The following is a 16,747-nucleotide window of genomic DNA, read 5'->3' as shown; positions in this document are numbered from 1 at the left end:
ATATAGTATAATAAATATTATTATTATTATTATTATTATTATTATTATTATTATTATTATTATTATTATTATTTTAATGGTGGTGTTCCCACCCAAAGTCTTTCAATAACAGCATATTCTCATTTGTTTTACTACTCTTATGCCCCACTAATTTGCCAACAATTACCACAATTATCATTTTTTATTCATTGATAAATATATTGTGCTTTTTATTGTCCATTTATGCTGTAGTTGCATTTAATGTTATGGAACGTACATGAGGCATGTTAGTTCCTGTCATCACTCACTTATACACTATATGGAAGTTTGTGGACACCTGACTATAAGATTCCCCTTTCATTCCATTCTTCCGGGAAGATGTTCCTCTAGACTTGTATTTGTGGAGATTTGTGCTTTAGGACTTTAGTAGTCGGTCAGTTATTAGTATAGGGTGAGGAGGCCTGGGATGTGGTTACTGTTCCAACCTATTAGGGTTGAGCTCAGAGCTCTATAGAAGGCCACTCAAGATGTTCCACTTAAACCCATGTAAACCATATTTTCCTGGAGCTGGCTTTGTGCATTGTCATGCTGGAACAGGTTTGAGTTTCCTAGTTCAAGTGAAGGGCAAAAATAATTCTAACACTTCCAAAGACATTCTATACGATTGTGTGTCTTGAACATTTGGGGACATTTTGGGGAAGAACCATGTTTGCCTGAAAAAGTCAGTTGTCCCAGATGTTTCGTGTGTGTATGTATATGTGTGTGTGTATATGTGTGTGTGTGTGTGTGTGTGTATATATATTGTATGTATATATATATACACACACACGGGGAAGATGCAAAAAACTGTGACAAAGTGCTAACATTGGAGGCTCCTTTCATAAATAACAAGACATTTAATCACAAATATATTGTTTTAATTAATAATTATGTGGTTCATCAGCTATAGAAGTTCATGTGAAGGAGTTAAAATTAATATAGACTAACAGTTATAACTGTTGCCCAAGCGATTGGTTTAGAGATCAATGTCAGCTCATTTGAAAACCCAATAATGCTGATTCATCTTTTTTTTTTTTTTTTTTTGGTTATTTGGATTTATTTATTTATTTATTTATTTATTTATTTATTTATTTATTTTTTTTTTTTAAGTATCCTGTATTTTTAAGAATTTAATGTTTCAGCTGTGATTGTATTTCAGCTGTGATTGTATATACAATGGATATGTGGAAAAGTGTTTGCTTTCCATCTGGCACCTGTGACTATTCTAAAGGATGTTCTTCCTGCCATTGCTTTCAAAGAGGACACTGTTTTGATGAACGGCATGAGCCCACTCACATAGGCAGCACATTTAGGTGCCACCAAGATGAGGATTGGTTGTCTTTTGACTCTGTTTCCACTCAAGGTTTCTTTCTCATACCATCTCAGGGTTTTTTCTTTACCACTGGCTTGCTCATTAGGGATAAACCTATAAGCAATAAACTTATAGGTACTAACATATAAATTCTAAATTTAAGACCTCATTATCTCTCTAAAGCTGTTTTGAGAGTTACTAAGTTAACAGTAACTTGGATTTTGTTGTGACCACACATTATCCAGAGCCGTTCAATTCAAATATTCATCTCAAGGCTTCAACTCTTTGAGCACATGAACACACACATTTGCATAGATATCAGTAAAATGCCCCTTGACAGCATATCCTCAGCGAGTGTTTGTCCTTGTGGCAGGATTTGACAACTGTATATGTGCTTGCTTTCAGACATTGTGTCTGTGTCATGATAGATTTGGGCAAACACGCTAGCGTGAAGACTTACACTCGGGACTCGGGAGTCAATTTAATCCCTGGGGGGTATGTTTATTTACAGATGCAGGTTAAGAGATACAGCGAACGTGGTAGTTTAGCTCTGCGTGGTTGAAATGAAGTCTGTTAAATTTGTTCTGTGGTGGTTTTGGGGGGGCTGAAGGGAGCGGGCGGGTTTGTCCTGGCGCATCTGCAGGGGAAAGTAAAAGAGAGACAGCAGCAGCAGCTCATACGCTTGGTTTTGTCGATGGCTCTGCTTTCTGCAGCTTTTCATTTCTCCCCAAACGAACTGCCAGATGAGGCGAGTGAGAGTGATGATTGCCCTCCAGCTTCGCCGTGCATGTGCCTCGGGTGCACGTGGCAGTGTTGTTATTAGGTGTCCATGTTGCTGATTCTGTGCATGTGGTGGTGTTGGTGTCGCCGTTTTCTCCTTTGAGGTCTGGCATCATGTGGTGGAGTAAAGACTTGAAACACACCTTTAGTGAATGTGACTATCTTTATTATCAGGACTTTATAACACATTTCTAAAGAATACATATGTAATTTATAAAGTAATGGAGGATGTATGCAACGCTTATATCAATATTTACTTTTTGAAGTCGCATGGTATGAAAGCTGGCTCTCGGTTATCATTTGTTAATACAGTTTAAGGTTAAATTTTTTAGTTAAATTTTTTTTTACTATAAAAATGCCAGCATAGAAAAATATTATGGTTTTTCTATAAATGGACGACATACCTGAATTTTTTTTTTTTTTCATTTTTATCTCAATTTATATTTCATTTCAATAGCAGAGGTTTGTATTTATTAAAGGACAAAATTTCTTTTTTTTGGGTTTTTTTTTTTTTTTTTTTTTTCTTTTTTCTTTTACGATTATGCTGTAGGTAGTAAGACATTGATGTCTGGAACAATAGATCACAGGTTCAAATCCCAGCACCACCAAGCTTCCACTGCTGGGCCCTTAAGCAAGACCCTTAACCCTCTACTGTTCGGTTGTAAGTGGCCCCTAAAAAAAGCACCTGCTAAATGCCGTAAATGTAAATGTTGTGAAACATCACTTATGGCAGCTATAAACAAACTGCACCTTTCCAGTCACTTTCTTTCAATCCATTGTTGATAAAAATGCATAAAACACAGCTTGTCATTTTACTAAAGAACTCCAGTAAGTACAAAAATCTCTGAAAATGGAGACTCCTTCTATACATGTTACATAAACAGCTTCTTCTGGAAACTTTCACCAGATTTTGTTACACAACGACTTTTATATATATATATGTTTATTATTAGATTATGTTAAGAATCTTTTCTGTGAATGAGCTGTTACTATAGAAACAAGGACATTATTGTAAACCTGGCAGATGAACATTTGTTGTAAGTGATGAACCTGAAATGGAAATCAATTCTGCATTTTGCATTGGATTTTGCAGTTCCCTCATCTCAAGCCCATGCGAGTTTAATGGTTAGAACTGTAATAGACATGTAAAAGAAAATCTCTCACTGGTTTATGAATGTGCTGTTAGTAAAAGATGATTTTCTCAACAACAACAAAAAAAAGATTTCGACATAAGCGTCACATAAATCCCTCACCATTATTTATGCAAAGCTTATGAACATCTTCAGAGCTTATGAAATCTTTTTGATGGATAGATCGACCAACATACATTGATTTTTTTTGTTCAGACTTCTATCTATGCTGTTCTGTTGTTTGTTCATTGTGCTTTATTTAAATGTTTGTGTGTAAATATAAAAATTTATTATATGGGGTTTTTGCTTGTTTTTTTGGTCCTTTTTTTCAATGAATTTTATATCAGACTAGATTTAACTCATTGACCAGAGCCAACAACATGCAGAAGTGCAAATCTCCTCTCTCTCTCTCTCTCTCTCTCTCTCTCTCTCTCTCTCTCTCTATATATATATATATATATATATATATATATATATATATATATATATATATATATTTATATATTATATTAAGTATATATATAAATTATATTAAGTATACATGTTCTAAAAAAAGAAAATTTGAGGTATGAGTTTTTAGAAAATTTAGAGGTTCATTGTGCAGAGAAATGAGCAAAAAAATAAATAACTATCCAGTGACTATCAGGCGTCTATACAGAGATTCAAGTACATAATATTTATACGCTAATTTGCAAAGAGGCAAGATAGAATATGAGGTGCAAGGCAAAAGACAAACAGAGTGCAAATAGAATAAATAATGTCAAAATATTCATGTACATTCAGAGTTCAGAGTATTTCATACAGTAGTATGACTGCACTCAATGCGTTTTACTATGAAGGTTATCCACTATTATCTAAAAAAAATTATAGTTAGGTACAGTACAGACCAAAGGTTTGGACACACCTTCTCATTCAAAGAGTTTTCTTTATTTTCATGACTATGAAAATTGTAGATTCACACTGAAGGCATCAAAACTATGAATTAACACATGTGGAATTATATACATAAAAATTGAACTGAAAATATGTCATATTGTAGGTTCTTTAAAGTAGGCATCAAGAGAATGTCAAGAGTGTGCAAAGAAGTAATCTAAGCAAAATGTGGCTACTTTGAAGAACCTACAATATGACATATTTTCAGTTGTTTCACACTTTTTTGTTATGTATATAATTCCACGTGTTAATTCATAGTTTTAATGCCTTCAGTGTGACTCTACAATTTTCATAGTCATGAAAATAAAGAAAACTCTTTAAATGTGTCCAAACTTTTGGTCTGTACTGTATCTATAATATATATAATCTTTTGGTCTGTACTGTATATATAATATATATACAGTACAGACCAAAAGTTTGGACACACAAGGTGTGACTTTTGGTCTGTACAGTAAAAGTATTAGATGTTCTTTTGTCAACATGCTCAAATTTATTAATTTTTTAATTGCTGCTTCAACTCAAAATCCCAAGTTCAGAATTTCATTCTGAATTGAAAAATTATTTATATTCTGTACAGATAGCACAAAAACCTCCCTTTTTTTTAGCTCCAGAGTTATTATACATTATACAATTATACAGTGTCATGAACGCTTTCATCATCTATACTTGCATTTCAAGCATTATAGCCAATTTACATTCAATCAGCGCTTTCTAACCATTTCTCTGTGTTGTCTTGTTGCCTTGGTGACACTCTAGGAGCTTCTTCAGGCAGCACTGACCTTCTCCCCGCCCCCAGCGCCGCTTTTAATTGGACAATGTCACTGCTGACTGATGGAGGGCGCGACAGTGAGCTCATATTCCGATTTGATGGACGGCAAGCAGCCAAGATTCCTGGCTGGGTGGCACCGCAGAACTTAACTGATCAGTTCACTATAGCAACATGGATGAAGCACGGGCCGAGTCCTGGACTGAGAGGCGAGAAAGAGACGCTGCTTTGTAACTCGGATAAAACAGGTGAGAGAAGAGAATGAGGAAGACTGTGTTCATTCATTCGTTTGTTGTTAATAATTGATCTTTGGTCTGGTTTGCAGTGGAACAAACACTGGGCATGAGGCGAGAACACACCATGAGTTGGATACCACACTCATTTACACTTAAGGGCAGTTCATCTTAAGTCATTTCTACTTCTGGCATGTTTTTGGGAGAGGGAGGAAACCAGAGGAACTCTACATAGACACAGAGAAAACTTCAAGTAAAATGATTTAGATCTGATAGACATAGAACCTGTAAATGTATCATATTATATAAGTGTCTATAAATAAGATAATTATAAATACATCAATTTTCACGTATGTGCCTCATCTCTAAATTGTCAACTTTCACCATGGATATCTTCTCACCTTATTAAATTGGACTCAAGCCTATAGGCATATTCAGGCATTAAACACCTCATTATCGGTCCTTTCATGGCTTGTACTGGATATAATCCTCCACTATATATTTATGTAATCATGTTTTTATCTAGTCAGCCATATTGTTAGTGTTTCCAGGCCCTGTATACAATTTCAGTCACATTTAATGAATGAATGGATGAATGAATGAATAAATAAGATGTCAAAGTGCCACAAAATGAGTATCCTTCATCAGTCCATCTCACCAGTCCTTCACTCAATGGATTTTTGTACTAAAACCTCCAGCTTGCTTTTGGTGAAGTGACTGCGTCAAACTCACACAGACCATTTTGACTGCAAAAGTTCCACATAGTGCCTTAAAAGACCTTCATCCTAACATGGTATAACTCTTTCTAGAAGCGGACAGTATTGTACACTTTTGCTTTTTGTGTTCTGAAAAAATCAGAGTTTACCTTTAGTCTCCTCCTGAAACCCGAAATGGTGTAGCTTTCAATTTCTTCAAAGAGCTGATGAAAAGTTTGCACAGATTGAAAACCTCCTGTCAGTGAATCCAGTGAAATCCATTGTCTGCCTTCTCTTAGATGATGTACTTTCCTAACTTCAGGGCAGTTTTGCAACTTTTGTAAACTCAGCATCTCAACTGGCTGAAAGGTGCTTAAAATCCTTAAAAAGACAAAAACCCAGATATGCTGATTTTCCCCAATAAACAGAGACAACCTGATTTATTTGCAGTGTGCAAAAAAACAGTTAATTTAGGTCCAGCTTATTCATAGTCTTTAAAAAACAGAGACCTGTGAAACCCACTGTGTTCAGCAAGACACCAGTGACATCCATCTACTTCTTCTGCTAGTGATAGAGAAGCCTCTAAATTGCCTGTAGAGGGAAAATAGCCTTGCTGCTCCTAATAATCAGTCCCTGTCCTCCTTAATGGACAGGAAGATAAAGTACTGCTTTCTTTAAGAAGAACTTTATCCACAATTTGTACAATTCAGCATGCATTTGTGTAAAATAATTGGCTTTAAGACAAGAAATTATAAAGCAGATCCATGAACAACCCTACATCAGCCCTATTTGTCTTTAAATAATAATAATGTCTTTGTGGATGAGATGATTTAGAAAAGGTTTTGACTAAGTACATGACCAACATCTTATAGTCCTAGAGGTTTGAAGATTCAGGTCACATATTTATGGCAATCAAGCTTTTAGAGCAGATGGACATCCTTTTGAAAGAACTGCATCCTTAAAACAATTTTGAAGGCACGTTTAAATGGTTTTGCCCACTTATTTGCCATAATAACTAATCAATTGCACTGGTATCAATGCCAGGTGCACAATCTGCTTTCATTTGGTGAAGTCCTCCAGTCAGTTCTTGAAAAAGTACTATAACAGGCTCTGCCCATGTGTTTCATGTTGCAATTCCTGTAATCTGGGGATCTGATGCAATAGCTCTAATGTACACTGATCTAAAGAACTCTGAGGGAATCAAACAAACTGTTCACATTTCATGTGATCTGAAGTTTTTGACCATTTGGAAGAGCTCAAGAGGTGTATTTCATTTGTTTGGTTTGTGATTGCTTCAAGGTTGAAAAGGGATAGAGCAGAAAGTAGAAAGAGTAGAAAAAAATCATTTTTTCTTACCAGATCACTGTTTGTTCTGACTTGCATTGAATTTTCTAGGGCTTGCTTTTTTTCCTCAACATTTCTGCCAAGGCCCTCTTACTGTATATGCATTCACCAACTTGAAAGTGAAACTGGGATTATTTACACCAAATAGTTCAAAAATATTGGTGTGTATGTGTGTGTGTGGGTATTAAGGTGTGTGTGAGTGATAATTATTTAGACTTGTGGCTGTGATCCTCGAAATTAGTTCTGATGCAACCAGTTGCTACCTGAAGCCACGTAATTAGTTGACTGGAATTGACATGGATTCAGTTTAACAGCCACATGATCTCCATTTCCCAGAAGCCCATCAGCTTATTAGTGAACATTCTTAAAAAATAACATCAATAACCCAAATTCTGAACTTCCTCTGGGGCTTTGGTATTAATCAATCAACATGGTGCAACTAAGAATCTGCCTGAAATGACCATCTACCTAAAAGGTATTAGCTTGGGAAGGAGATTATTAGCTTGAGAAGCAACCAAGGACCCAAGGTAATTGAAAATATCCAAATTTGACATCTGTATGGGAGGAGTTTTCACTGAAAAACACAGTCTGGACACTCGACAAAACATGGGTGTGTGGAAGAGTGGTAAGGTGTATAAATGGAATTTATCAAAATGCATGTTGGAGTGTAGCAGAGAGATGAATATGGTCCTCTGGCCGGGTTTGTTTGTTTTTCTTCTCTGTATTTTTTGCTTAGCTGTTGCTATCATTAAACCCCACAGTAAAGTATGTTGTGGTAGCATCATGTTGATTTTCACTCATGGCTTCTTGGATGCACGTTTTTACCCACATCGTGGTTTTTGGTGGACAATGTCCTGTTGACCTGGACTTTTTTGATAGTTTATTGATATGCATGATTCTTTTTGTTTGGGTATTTTTGTTAAGGTATATTTCTAAATGCATTTTTATTGACATCATTTGGCATTATGGTACACCTTATATTTTTATTTATTATTTGTTTGTGTGTTTGTTTGCATATTTATTTATAGGTAAAGGTGTAAATAATTTTTTGGTGAATGATTTTTACCAAATATTTAGATTTTCTAATTATTTATTAAAGAATTCTGCTGTTTGTTCTCAGTTAGATTTCAGTCATTTTCAGATTGTTTTTATTGTACTTCCTATATGGACTCCTTGGTGAAATTTGTGACAGAGTTATTTGTGTGAGTAATGAAATAGTGATCTGATATGCTACAGGGAACAATATAAGCAGCTGTGATTCTGTTATTGCTTGCTCTTCTGATATATAACCTGTCCAGCCCTGCAGCACTAATTCCTACCTTGTAACACTCGTTTAAAATTATTCTTTTTTTCCCCCCCTTTCCACTTGTCCACTAATTTATGTTCAGGCAGAGCAGAGAATGAAATGTGTGGTTGTTCATTATTTCTGTCTTTATATATATATATATATATATATATATATATATATATATATATATATATATATATATATACAGTGGAACCCACTTATCTCGACCTCAGTTAACTCGACAACCCTATTAAGTCGACGTTTTTGAAGTGGAACCGCCAAATTCTCCCTTTTTCTAAGCATTTTTTATCGGTTATATAGTTTTTTTATGTCGCCGAACCCTGATATCTCGAGTACAAGGGGGGAAAAATTGCCATTTAACGTCGGTTATCTTGGTGCAGCCGCAGAAGAACTCGCGAAAGTGGCGGAAAAATCAAGCCTTACAGCTGCTACAGGTGTTGTATTGTATACTGGTGAATCTCTGCTGTTAGTTAGTGCACATATGCCTTTTGTTGTTAAATGGATGAGCAAAATCATAGAATGAACACCGGCAGGATCGGGGGGAATCCGCGATGCGCTTTGGGAAGAAAAGCGCAGCCGTTGAGAGCGTGCCGCTGGGAAGGCACGTACCGGGATACGCATGAGCGATAACAATGACCGCTGTGAACCAACATATACCAACAATAACGGACGGTGAGAGTGGGGAAGTTTAAATAGGAGCTGGTGATGATGCTAAACGAGCACCATATGTGCGTGATTGAAGCCGGGATCTTCAGAGAAAGCGGCCTAGAAAGCGTGTTTTTGGAGGTTTTTTTTACACAACAGCGTTGCCGCGATTTGCTTGATGAAGGCATGCTATAAAAATACATACAGTACATGTTTGTTAACTGTCAGGAATCCACCCGTCACGCCCCCTTTGGCGTAGCAGGTGCTTTCTCGGCCGCTTTCTCTGAAGCTTCCGGCTTCAATCGCGCACATATGGTGCTCGTTTAGCATCATCACCAGCTGATATTTAAACTTCCACACTCTCACCGTCATCTTCTCCTCTCAAATGTTCAAATGTTTAAAGCACATATTATAAAAAAAGTTTAAATGCATGGTTTACTGCAATGTAATTCAATGCAATGTGGCAAAGGTCAGAACTTCCTGCTGTTTTTTGTTGAAAAAATTCCATTTTCTTTTTTATTATATTTTAGATTGATAAAATCAGGCAGCATTGTTTGTTTTGTCTTACCTCTTGCCCTTTAATATAAGGGTCCTTCCATGAATACCTCCATGGCCATAAAGATTTCAAGAAATGTTAAAGCATAGCATAGAAGCATAGTAAAAGAAGCAAGCTAATATCAGACCAGCACTAACGCACATCTTTTTCATTTTGTTTCATTATGAGACTTATTACCCTCCCAATCTGCTTTCAAAGAACTACTTTAACACGAAGCATTTCTGTTGGGAAATATTATACCAATATTCCATTGTGCCTCTGGGATAGAAATCAGAAATATCTTTTTTTTTTTTCCTCAATGCAATGTCTGGATAAAATCTACCTTAACTTTGACATTTACTTCTTTAAATAGAGCAGCATATGTTCTTTAGCACAACAGTCAATTCGGCAAAATCCGTATGCAAGTGAGAACTTTTCTGTAGTCTGTAATTTTGCACATGACGACAACGCTTGAACCGTGAAAACGGAACATTTGCCGCCATCCCTATTCTCTGCATTTTTCTCATTATCGGTTAAAACATGTTCAACACTGTTTTCAGGTTTTTCACTTTCCAGATGACTTTTTGTGACTTGTATAATCATGCTCATTATTACTGTGTGGCTCAGGTAATAGAGTGTTGCATGACTTGTGAGAGTCACCTACCTCCTGTGGAGCCTTAGGCTCTTTACCAGTCTCATTATAGTTTCCTTCCTCGAGATCCATGGTGTTAACTCCAGCTTGCTTTTATTGCCATGAATGCTCTATATTTCTCTCTCTCTCTCTCTCTCTCTCTCTCTCTCTCTCTCTCTCTCTCTCACTCTCTCACACACACACACACACACACACACACACACACACACACACACACACTCCACTCTTTCGGCATTAGTCCCTTTACTTTTTGCAATATTCATCTTTTCACTGTGTTTCACTTTCCCCACATCTGTTTGGGGCATGACAGTTTTTTTGTTTCTTTATCTCGATGTCTGCTTTCAACGTAAACTCATACTATCAGCATTCTCAATTCTCAATGACACCTTTAAGTCTTACTGGGTGTTTAGAGTTCTGTCACCTGAAAATACAGTATATAGACATAAATTTGTGGTCACCTGACGATAAGATGTGCAAGTTCATTTTAATCATTCCATTTAAAATGTTGTCCCCTATTTGCTGTTATAACAACCTCCACTCTTCTGAGATGTTGTTCCACTAGATTTTGTGGAAATTTGCCATTCAGCCACAATGGTGTTGGTAAAGGCAGATACTGATGTAGGTTTAGGTGAAGTGGCGATCTTCCACTCCATTCCATGTAAACTAAATCTGCATGGTGCTCACTTTATATGGTGTACACAGGAGCATTGTGATGCTGGAGAGGTTTGGGCCTCGATGTTCAATTGAAAGGAAAATGTTATGCTCCTGCATCTAAAAACATCCTATACAACTGTGTACTCTGTATTTCTAACTTTGTGGCAACAGTTTAGGGAAGAACCAAAGTCAGCAGCAAGTCAGGTGTCCCAATACTTTCATCCAGGTAATGTAAAGGTTTTAGTTTTTGTAACCCAGAGGGGATCATTGCCATAGTTCCCAAATCTAATAGGCTCTTTTGTGATTCTTTTATTAGACATGAATTGTGGACTCCAAGAAATGTTCCACATTGCTGGTGTTCTCAGTACAAATGTCTCTTCTCCCCAAATCCCTCTCACAGCTTGCTCCTTTATTACACTTTCCTTTCTAAAGTACATAATGATGTCCTTATTCATGCTAGATGCTCAATTATTTTTTTTTCCTTTTAGCTTACTATATCCCCAGTAGCCATAAACACAATTTTGAGGTGTTCATTTACATCCAGTTTTAATTGAGAAAGCCGGTGCATCCCCTCAGGGAGAGATGACTGGACTCTCTTACACAAATTATAGTGTCCTGCTGTGAAAACTACTCCAGACAAAGCAAGTTCAAAATAACATTATAAACAGGATAGAAAAAAAGTATTCAAAAAACAGGTACAAAAAAGAGAACACACTCCACACTTCCTTCCATGTGAAGGAAAGCAAACAAAGAAAAGAGGAAAGGAAAGGAAAGGACAATAAAAAGGAAAGGAAGGAAAGGAAAAAAAAAGGAAAGGAAAGGACAATAAAAAGGAAAGGAAAGGAAAGGAAAGGAAAGGAATGAAAAGGAAAGGACTATAAAAAGAAATGAAAGGACAATAAAATGGAAAGAAAAGGACAAAAAAGGAAAGGAAAGGAAATTAAAGGAAAGGACAATAAAAAGGAAAGGACAATAAAAAGGAAAGGAAAGGACAATAAAATGGAAAGAAAAGGACAAAAAAGAAAAGGAAATGAAATTAAAGGAAAGGACAATAAAAAGGAAAGAAGAGGACAATAAAAAGGAAAGGAAAGGACAATAAAAAGGAAAGGAAAGGACAATAAAATGGAAAGAAAAGGACAAAAAAGAAAAGGAAATGAAATTAAAGGAAAGGACAATAAAAAGGAAAGGAAAGGAAAGGACAATAAAAAGAAAGGAAAGGAAAGGACAATAAAAAGGAAAGTGAAGGAAAGGACAATAAAATAGAAAGGAAAGGAAAGGAAAGGAAAGGAAAGGAAAGGAAAGGAAAGGAAAGCTATTGAAAATTAACTTAAGGAAAAAGAATGGAAAAACACAAAATAAGGGAAAGAACAAAGAATGGAAAGGAACTGAAAAGATAGTACATCTAGTGGAAATAAACTGAAGGAAACAGAGAGAATATATATGTAAAGGAGACAAGAATGAAACCAGGACAGGACAGGAAAAGAAAGGACTGTCTTTTTACTGAAATACTAAAAAATAAAATAAATCCGAATTCATCCAGATAACATTTTACTTGTTTTATTGATTTACTATAAATGACATCATGATCAAGCTTTTGCCTCTTCTAAGGTTCTGACGCTACAGGCAGCACGTTCCTAAAAAGCTATACCCAAAAATATTCAACAAATTTCAGTTTGTATCTACAACTACTTTGAATAAAACTGAATCAATGTGTCAATTTTTACACATTTTACAGTAAAAGAAAAAAAAAACTGAAAAGCAAAGACTATTGAAGCGCATTAATAAAAATCTTCCAATTCTAATAACAAGGTGAGATGTGTAGCGAGTAGTAGGACGAGATGAGAAAAGAAAGCTGAGGAGAGAAAAACAAGTGAGAATAGCAGGAGGGAGGAGGAGGAAAAGAATATGAGAGAGGGTGAATACATCAGCAGTTTCCTTCGGCCCTGTTCACTTTATCACTTATGTCTACTGAGTTCAAGTTACTGACCTTGCATGATAATTAATATTCTTACTCTCCCTCTGTCTCTTTCACTCTCTCTTTCTCTTTCACTCTCTCTCCCCACAGAGATGAACAGGCATCATTACTCTCTGTATGTGCACAACTGCAGACTGGTGTTCCTACTGAGAAGGGATTACACCCAGAGCTCTTCATTCAGACCGGCCGAGTTTCACTGGAAACTGGAACAGGTGAGAGTGAGAGACTGATAAAGAAAGGCGAGAGGGATAAAAAGAAGGTGTGTGTGTGTGTGTGTGTGTGTGTGTGTGTGTGTGTGTGTGTGTGTGTGTTGTTGTTTTTTGGTCTGTGTATCTGCGACTGGCCTTGTGAACCATTGTCATGAAGCAAATAAAAAAGATGAAAGGGAAAAAAGGAAAGGATATAGAATTGAGGGATGACACAGGTCAGAGGTCATGGGTGGACTGCTGAGTCCTCTCAGAAAGAATGGTATGATGGGTCATTTTATGTGACAGAGCTGGACTTTTGATTGGACAAGGACAAAAAACCCAATATATTGAGAAACATGTCAGCATTGTTGGTGTGCGTGTGCGTGTGTGTGTGTGTGTGTGTGTGTGTGTGTGTGTGTGTGTGTGTGTGTGTGTCTGAAGGTCTATTGGTTTTAGAATATTGACAACGAGCAGTCACAAGCAGTGATTCACCAATCAGGAGGCTGATCATATTATCATTACAATAGTTAGCATAACAGTATTAAGTTTGCTAGTTCACTAATTTAGCTCTACAATGTCAGTTACTTTGAGGTAAAAGTTATGCTAATTATGTTAATTAATCATCCGGCTAATGAGCAGATGAGCTGGCTAATGAGTTCTGTATAAAATTAGCCAAAAAGCTTTGGTAAAATTTGTATACTATTTGATTAAAGCTAGCAACATTGCTAAGCTGTGCGTCTAGCAATGAAAGTAAGTTTGTAGCAATCTTTTACTATTTCTGTTGTAAACCTTATAATATTTTTTACATTTTTAAAGTATTGATTATAAACATTAAATTATTAAATAGTATTGCTATTAGAGCTACAGAAGTTTGAGGACACCTATTCCATATTTATTTTATATATAACCGCCACTTTTCTGGGAAAATGTTCCTCTAGATTTTGGAGTGTGCTTGTGAAGATTCGTCCTCATTCAGCTACAAAGTTGTTAGTAAAATCAGGTATGGATGTCCTATTCATCCTAAAGGTGTTTAATAGGGTTAAAGTCAGAGCTCTTTAGCAGGCCCCTCAAGATCTTCCACTCCAACTCATGTATTAAGCATCTTTTCAAAGAACTGACTTTCGTGCACAGGGGCATTGTGATGCTGGAACATGTTTGCGTCTCCTAGTTCAAGTGAACACTACCACATCAGAAGTCTACCTATACAACAGTTGTGTGCCTGCAACTTTGTGGTAACAGTTTGGAAAAAAACAAACACATATACCTTAAAAAGTTAGGTCTTGAAAAGTCCGATTTCCCAATGCTTTGGTGCATAGAGTGTAGTATAATGTAATTAATGTGTAAATAATGCATTTTCTAAACACATATTACTGATAAAAAGTGTCATTCTCGCTCTCATTATATGCTTTTAAGTGATACGAACACTGTAGTACTAGAGCTTAAGTTTGCTAACGATTATTATGTGACTTTTTTACCGACTATTTCAGGCTAATCAACATTCAAACGCATGTACAGTAAATCAGGGATTTAATATAACAATAGATATTGTTGTCCAAATAGATACTAGATGAATAAGAAGTGCACTTTTTTGGGTTTTATTTATTTTAAAGCTTAACAGAAAGCTTTTAAACTAGTTGTGTGCATCTGCATTAGATCGGGGTTGCCAGATTTGAGCCTGACGATAAACCTGCTTGTGCTTTGTGATTTAGCTATAGAGTCTCTGAAGAAAAAAACAAGAAAAGATGTTTTTGTTTTATTATTCTAAAATAGCAAATAAGCAATATCCCACAGGCAGGGATGCTGTTGTGAATATGACTCATAAGACATTGTGATATTTACTATAACCTTTGGACTGAACGTAGGATAGTACTTTTATGTGACAAGAAATTAATATTGAGTAACTGACATTTCAGACACAATTTATAATTTTCCGGCTGCTTCCGTTAGGGGTCGCCACAGCAGATCATCCGTCCTCTACATCTCCTCTTTCAAACCAACCACCTGCATGTCTTCCCTCACCACATCCATAGACCTCCTGCTTGGTCTTCCTCTTTTCCTCCTTCCTGATGAATCCATCCTCAGCATTCTTGTACTGATATACCCCATGTCCCTCCTTTGCACATGTCCAAACCATCTCAATCATGCTTTTCTTACCTTGTCTTTAAATGTCAAATAAAGACATTTCAGACAAAACATGGGTAGATATTTTGGTTTTTGTTGCTCTGTTAAGTGAAATAGCACCTAGAAATAGGCCACAGTTGGATAGAACTTTGCCTGGCACCATGTCAGTGGAAATACTGACTCTCTGTGTAATACATGTATCAATAGCTTCAGTGTAACTGTTTCTAGATTTTCTAATTTCGCTATTTTGGTGAACACAGACAAACAGAGTGATGCAGACACTGTGCCAGTGCCCCGCATGTCCAATCAAATTAGTAAACCGGAAAAATACTGTTGTAGAACTCTCTATCATTGTTTAAACTAATTGTCCGAGGAAAATTTTACAGGCATTGCAATATAATGGCATTTAAAGGCTTTATACACACGACAGCACCATGTTCCAGTAGCAGGTTTCTGACAACACTGGATTTTTCTGATCGCTCTTGGATGAAGATGGAATAAAATGTTATTAGGAATCCACAAAAACAGTTTTCTGATTCGGCAAAAAACGTACTCAGTCTGCTTATTATTAGTGTTTTGTAAATTGCTATTTGTTATTATATGTTTTTTCCTACAGCCCTGTTTTTCTCCACTTAAAATTAGGAGAATTGAACCATGCTTGACTGTGTGTACAATAAATGATATATGGTGCCTGAATTAACAGCAAAGGATAGTGGCAGGGTGTTTTCTAGATAAAATATATTTGAATAAAATATATCATTTGACCAAACAAATATGTAAATGCAATTTTATCCTAAAAGAGTTATAATTATACAATCAATATTTTTCATTAGATATTTTGTAATCTTGATCATTTGCAATTAAAAGCTTTTTACACAAAAGTGGACTTGTGGATGCATCTGACGCTATATCGCTAATGTTTTTATACATAATTCTGCAAAAAATCGTGAACAAATCAATTATTTCCTTCTATCATTGATATTAAATTGCATCAGCCAATATTATTCCTGGAGATTATTATTTTTTTGTAACCTTTCTTTTTCTCTTGTCTCCGTGTTATTATTGAGAAAGCTCCAGGGCTAAAAGTTTCATTAAGTCCTCAATCTTTCACTCGCCTCCCTAATCTTTAAAGCTAAATGACCTCTTTAGTATAGCCAACCCTTTCTTCTCTCTTTCTTTCTCTGTCTTTCTGTCTCTCTTCCCCGTTTCCTCTCTCTCTCTCTCTCTCTCTCTCTCTCTCTGTCTTTCCATCTTGCTGTCCTCCCTTTGTCAGCCTGCACTAATCAATTTCCACAAAACCACCTTGCGCATGCACAGGCACAGATGAAAGAGACGAGGATCTGTTCAAATGTCAGCGTCTGATCATGAGAGAAGGAAAATGATGGCAATTACTGTTGTAAATTAGCCGCCGTAATTTCGCCCTGATGATGTATATTCTTTTCAGCCGGAGCCATGTT

General features: G+C 36.2%; 1 protein-coding gene across 1 annotated transcript in view; it reads left to right on the top strand.

Moving 5' to 3' along the window:
* clstn2b (calsyntenin 2b) overlaps positions 1–16,747 on the top strand; it is a 265,401-nt gene that overhangs the window by 193,612 nt on the left and 55,042 nt on the right. Inside the window, exons 7-8 of the mRNA XM_046863463.1 lie at positions 4,930–5,187; positions 13,072–13,193. Coding sequence (XP_046719419.1) covers positions 4,930–5,187; positions 13,072–13,193 — 380 coding nt within the window. The remainder of the gene's footprint in view (positions 1–4,929; positions 5,188–13,071; positions 13,194–16,747) is intronic.

Source organism: Silurus meridionalis, chromosome 12 (genome assembly GCF_014805685.1).
Source record: "Silurus meridionalis isolate SWU-2019-XX chromosome 12, ASM1480568v1, whole genome shotgun sequence".
Lineage (NCBI taxonomy): Eukaryota > Metazoa > Chordata > Actinopteri > Siluriformes > Siluridae > Silurus > Silurus meridionalis.
This window is presented reverse-complemented; position numbering and strand designations above follow the sequence as displayed.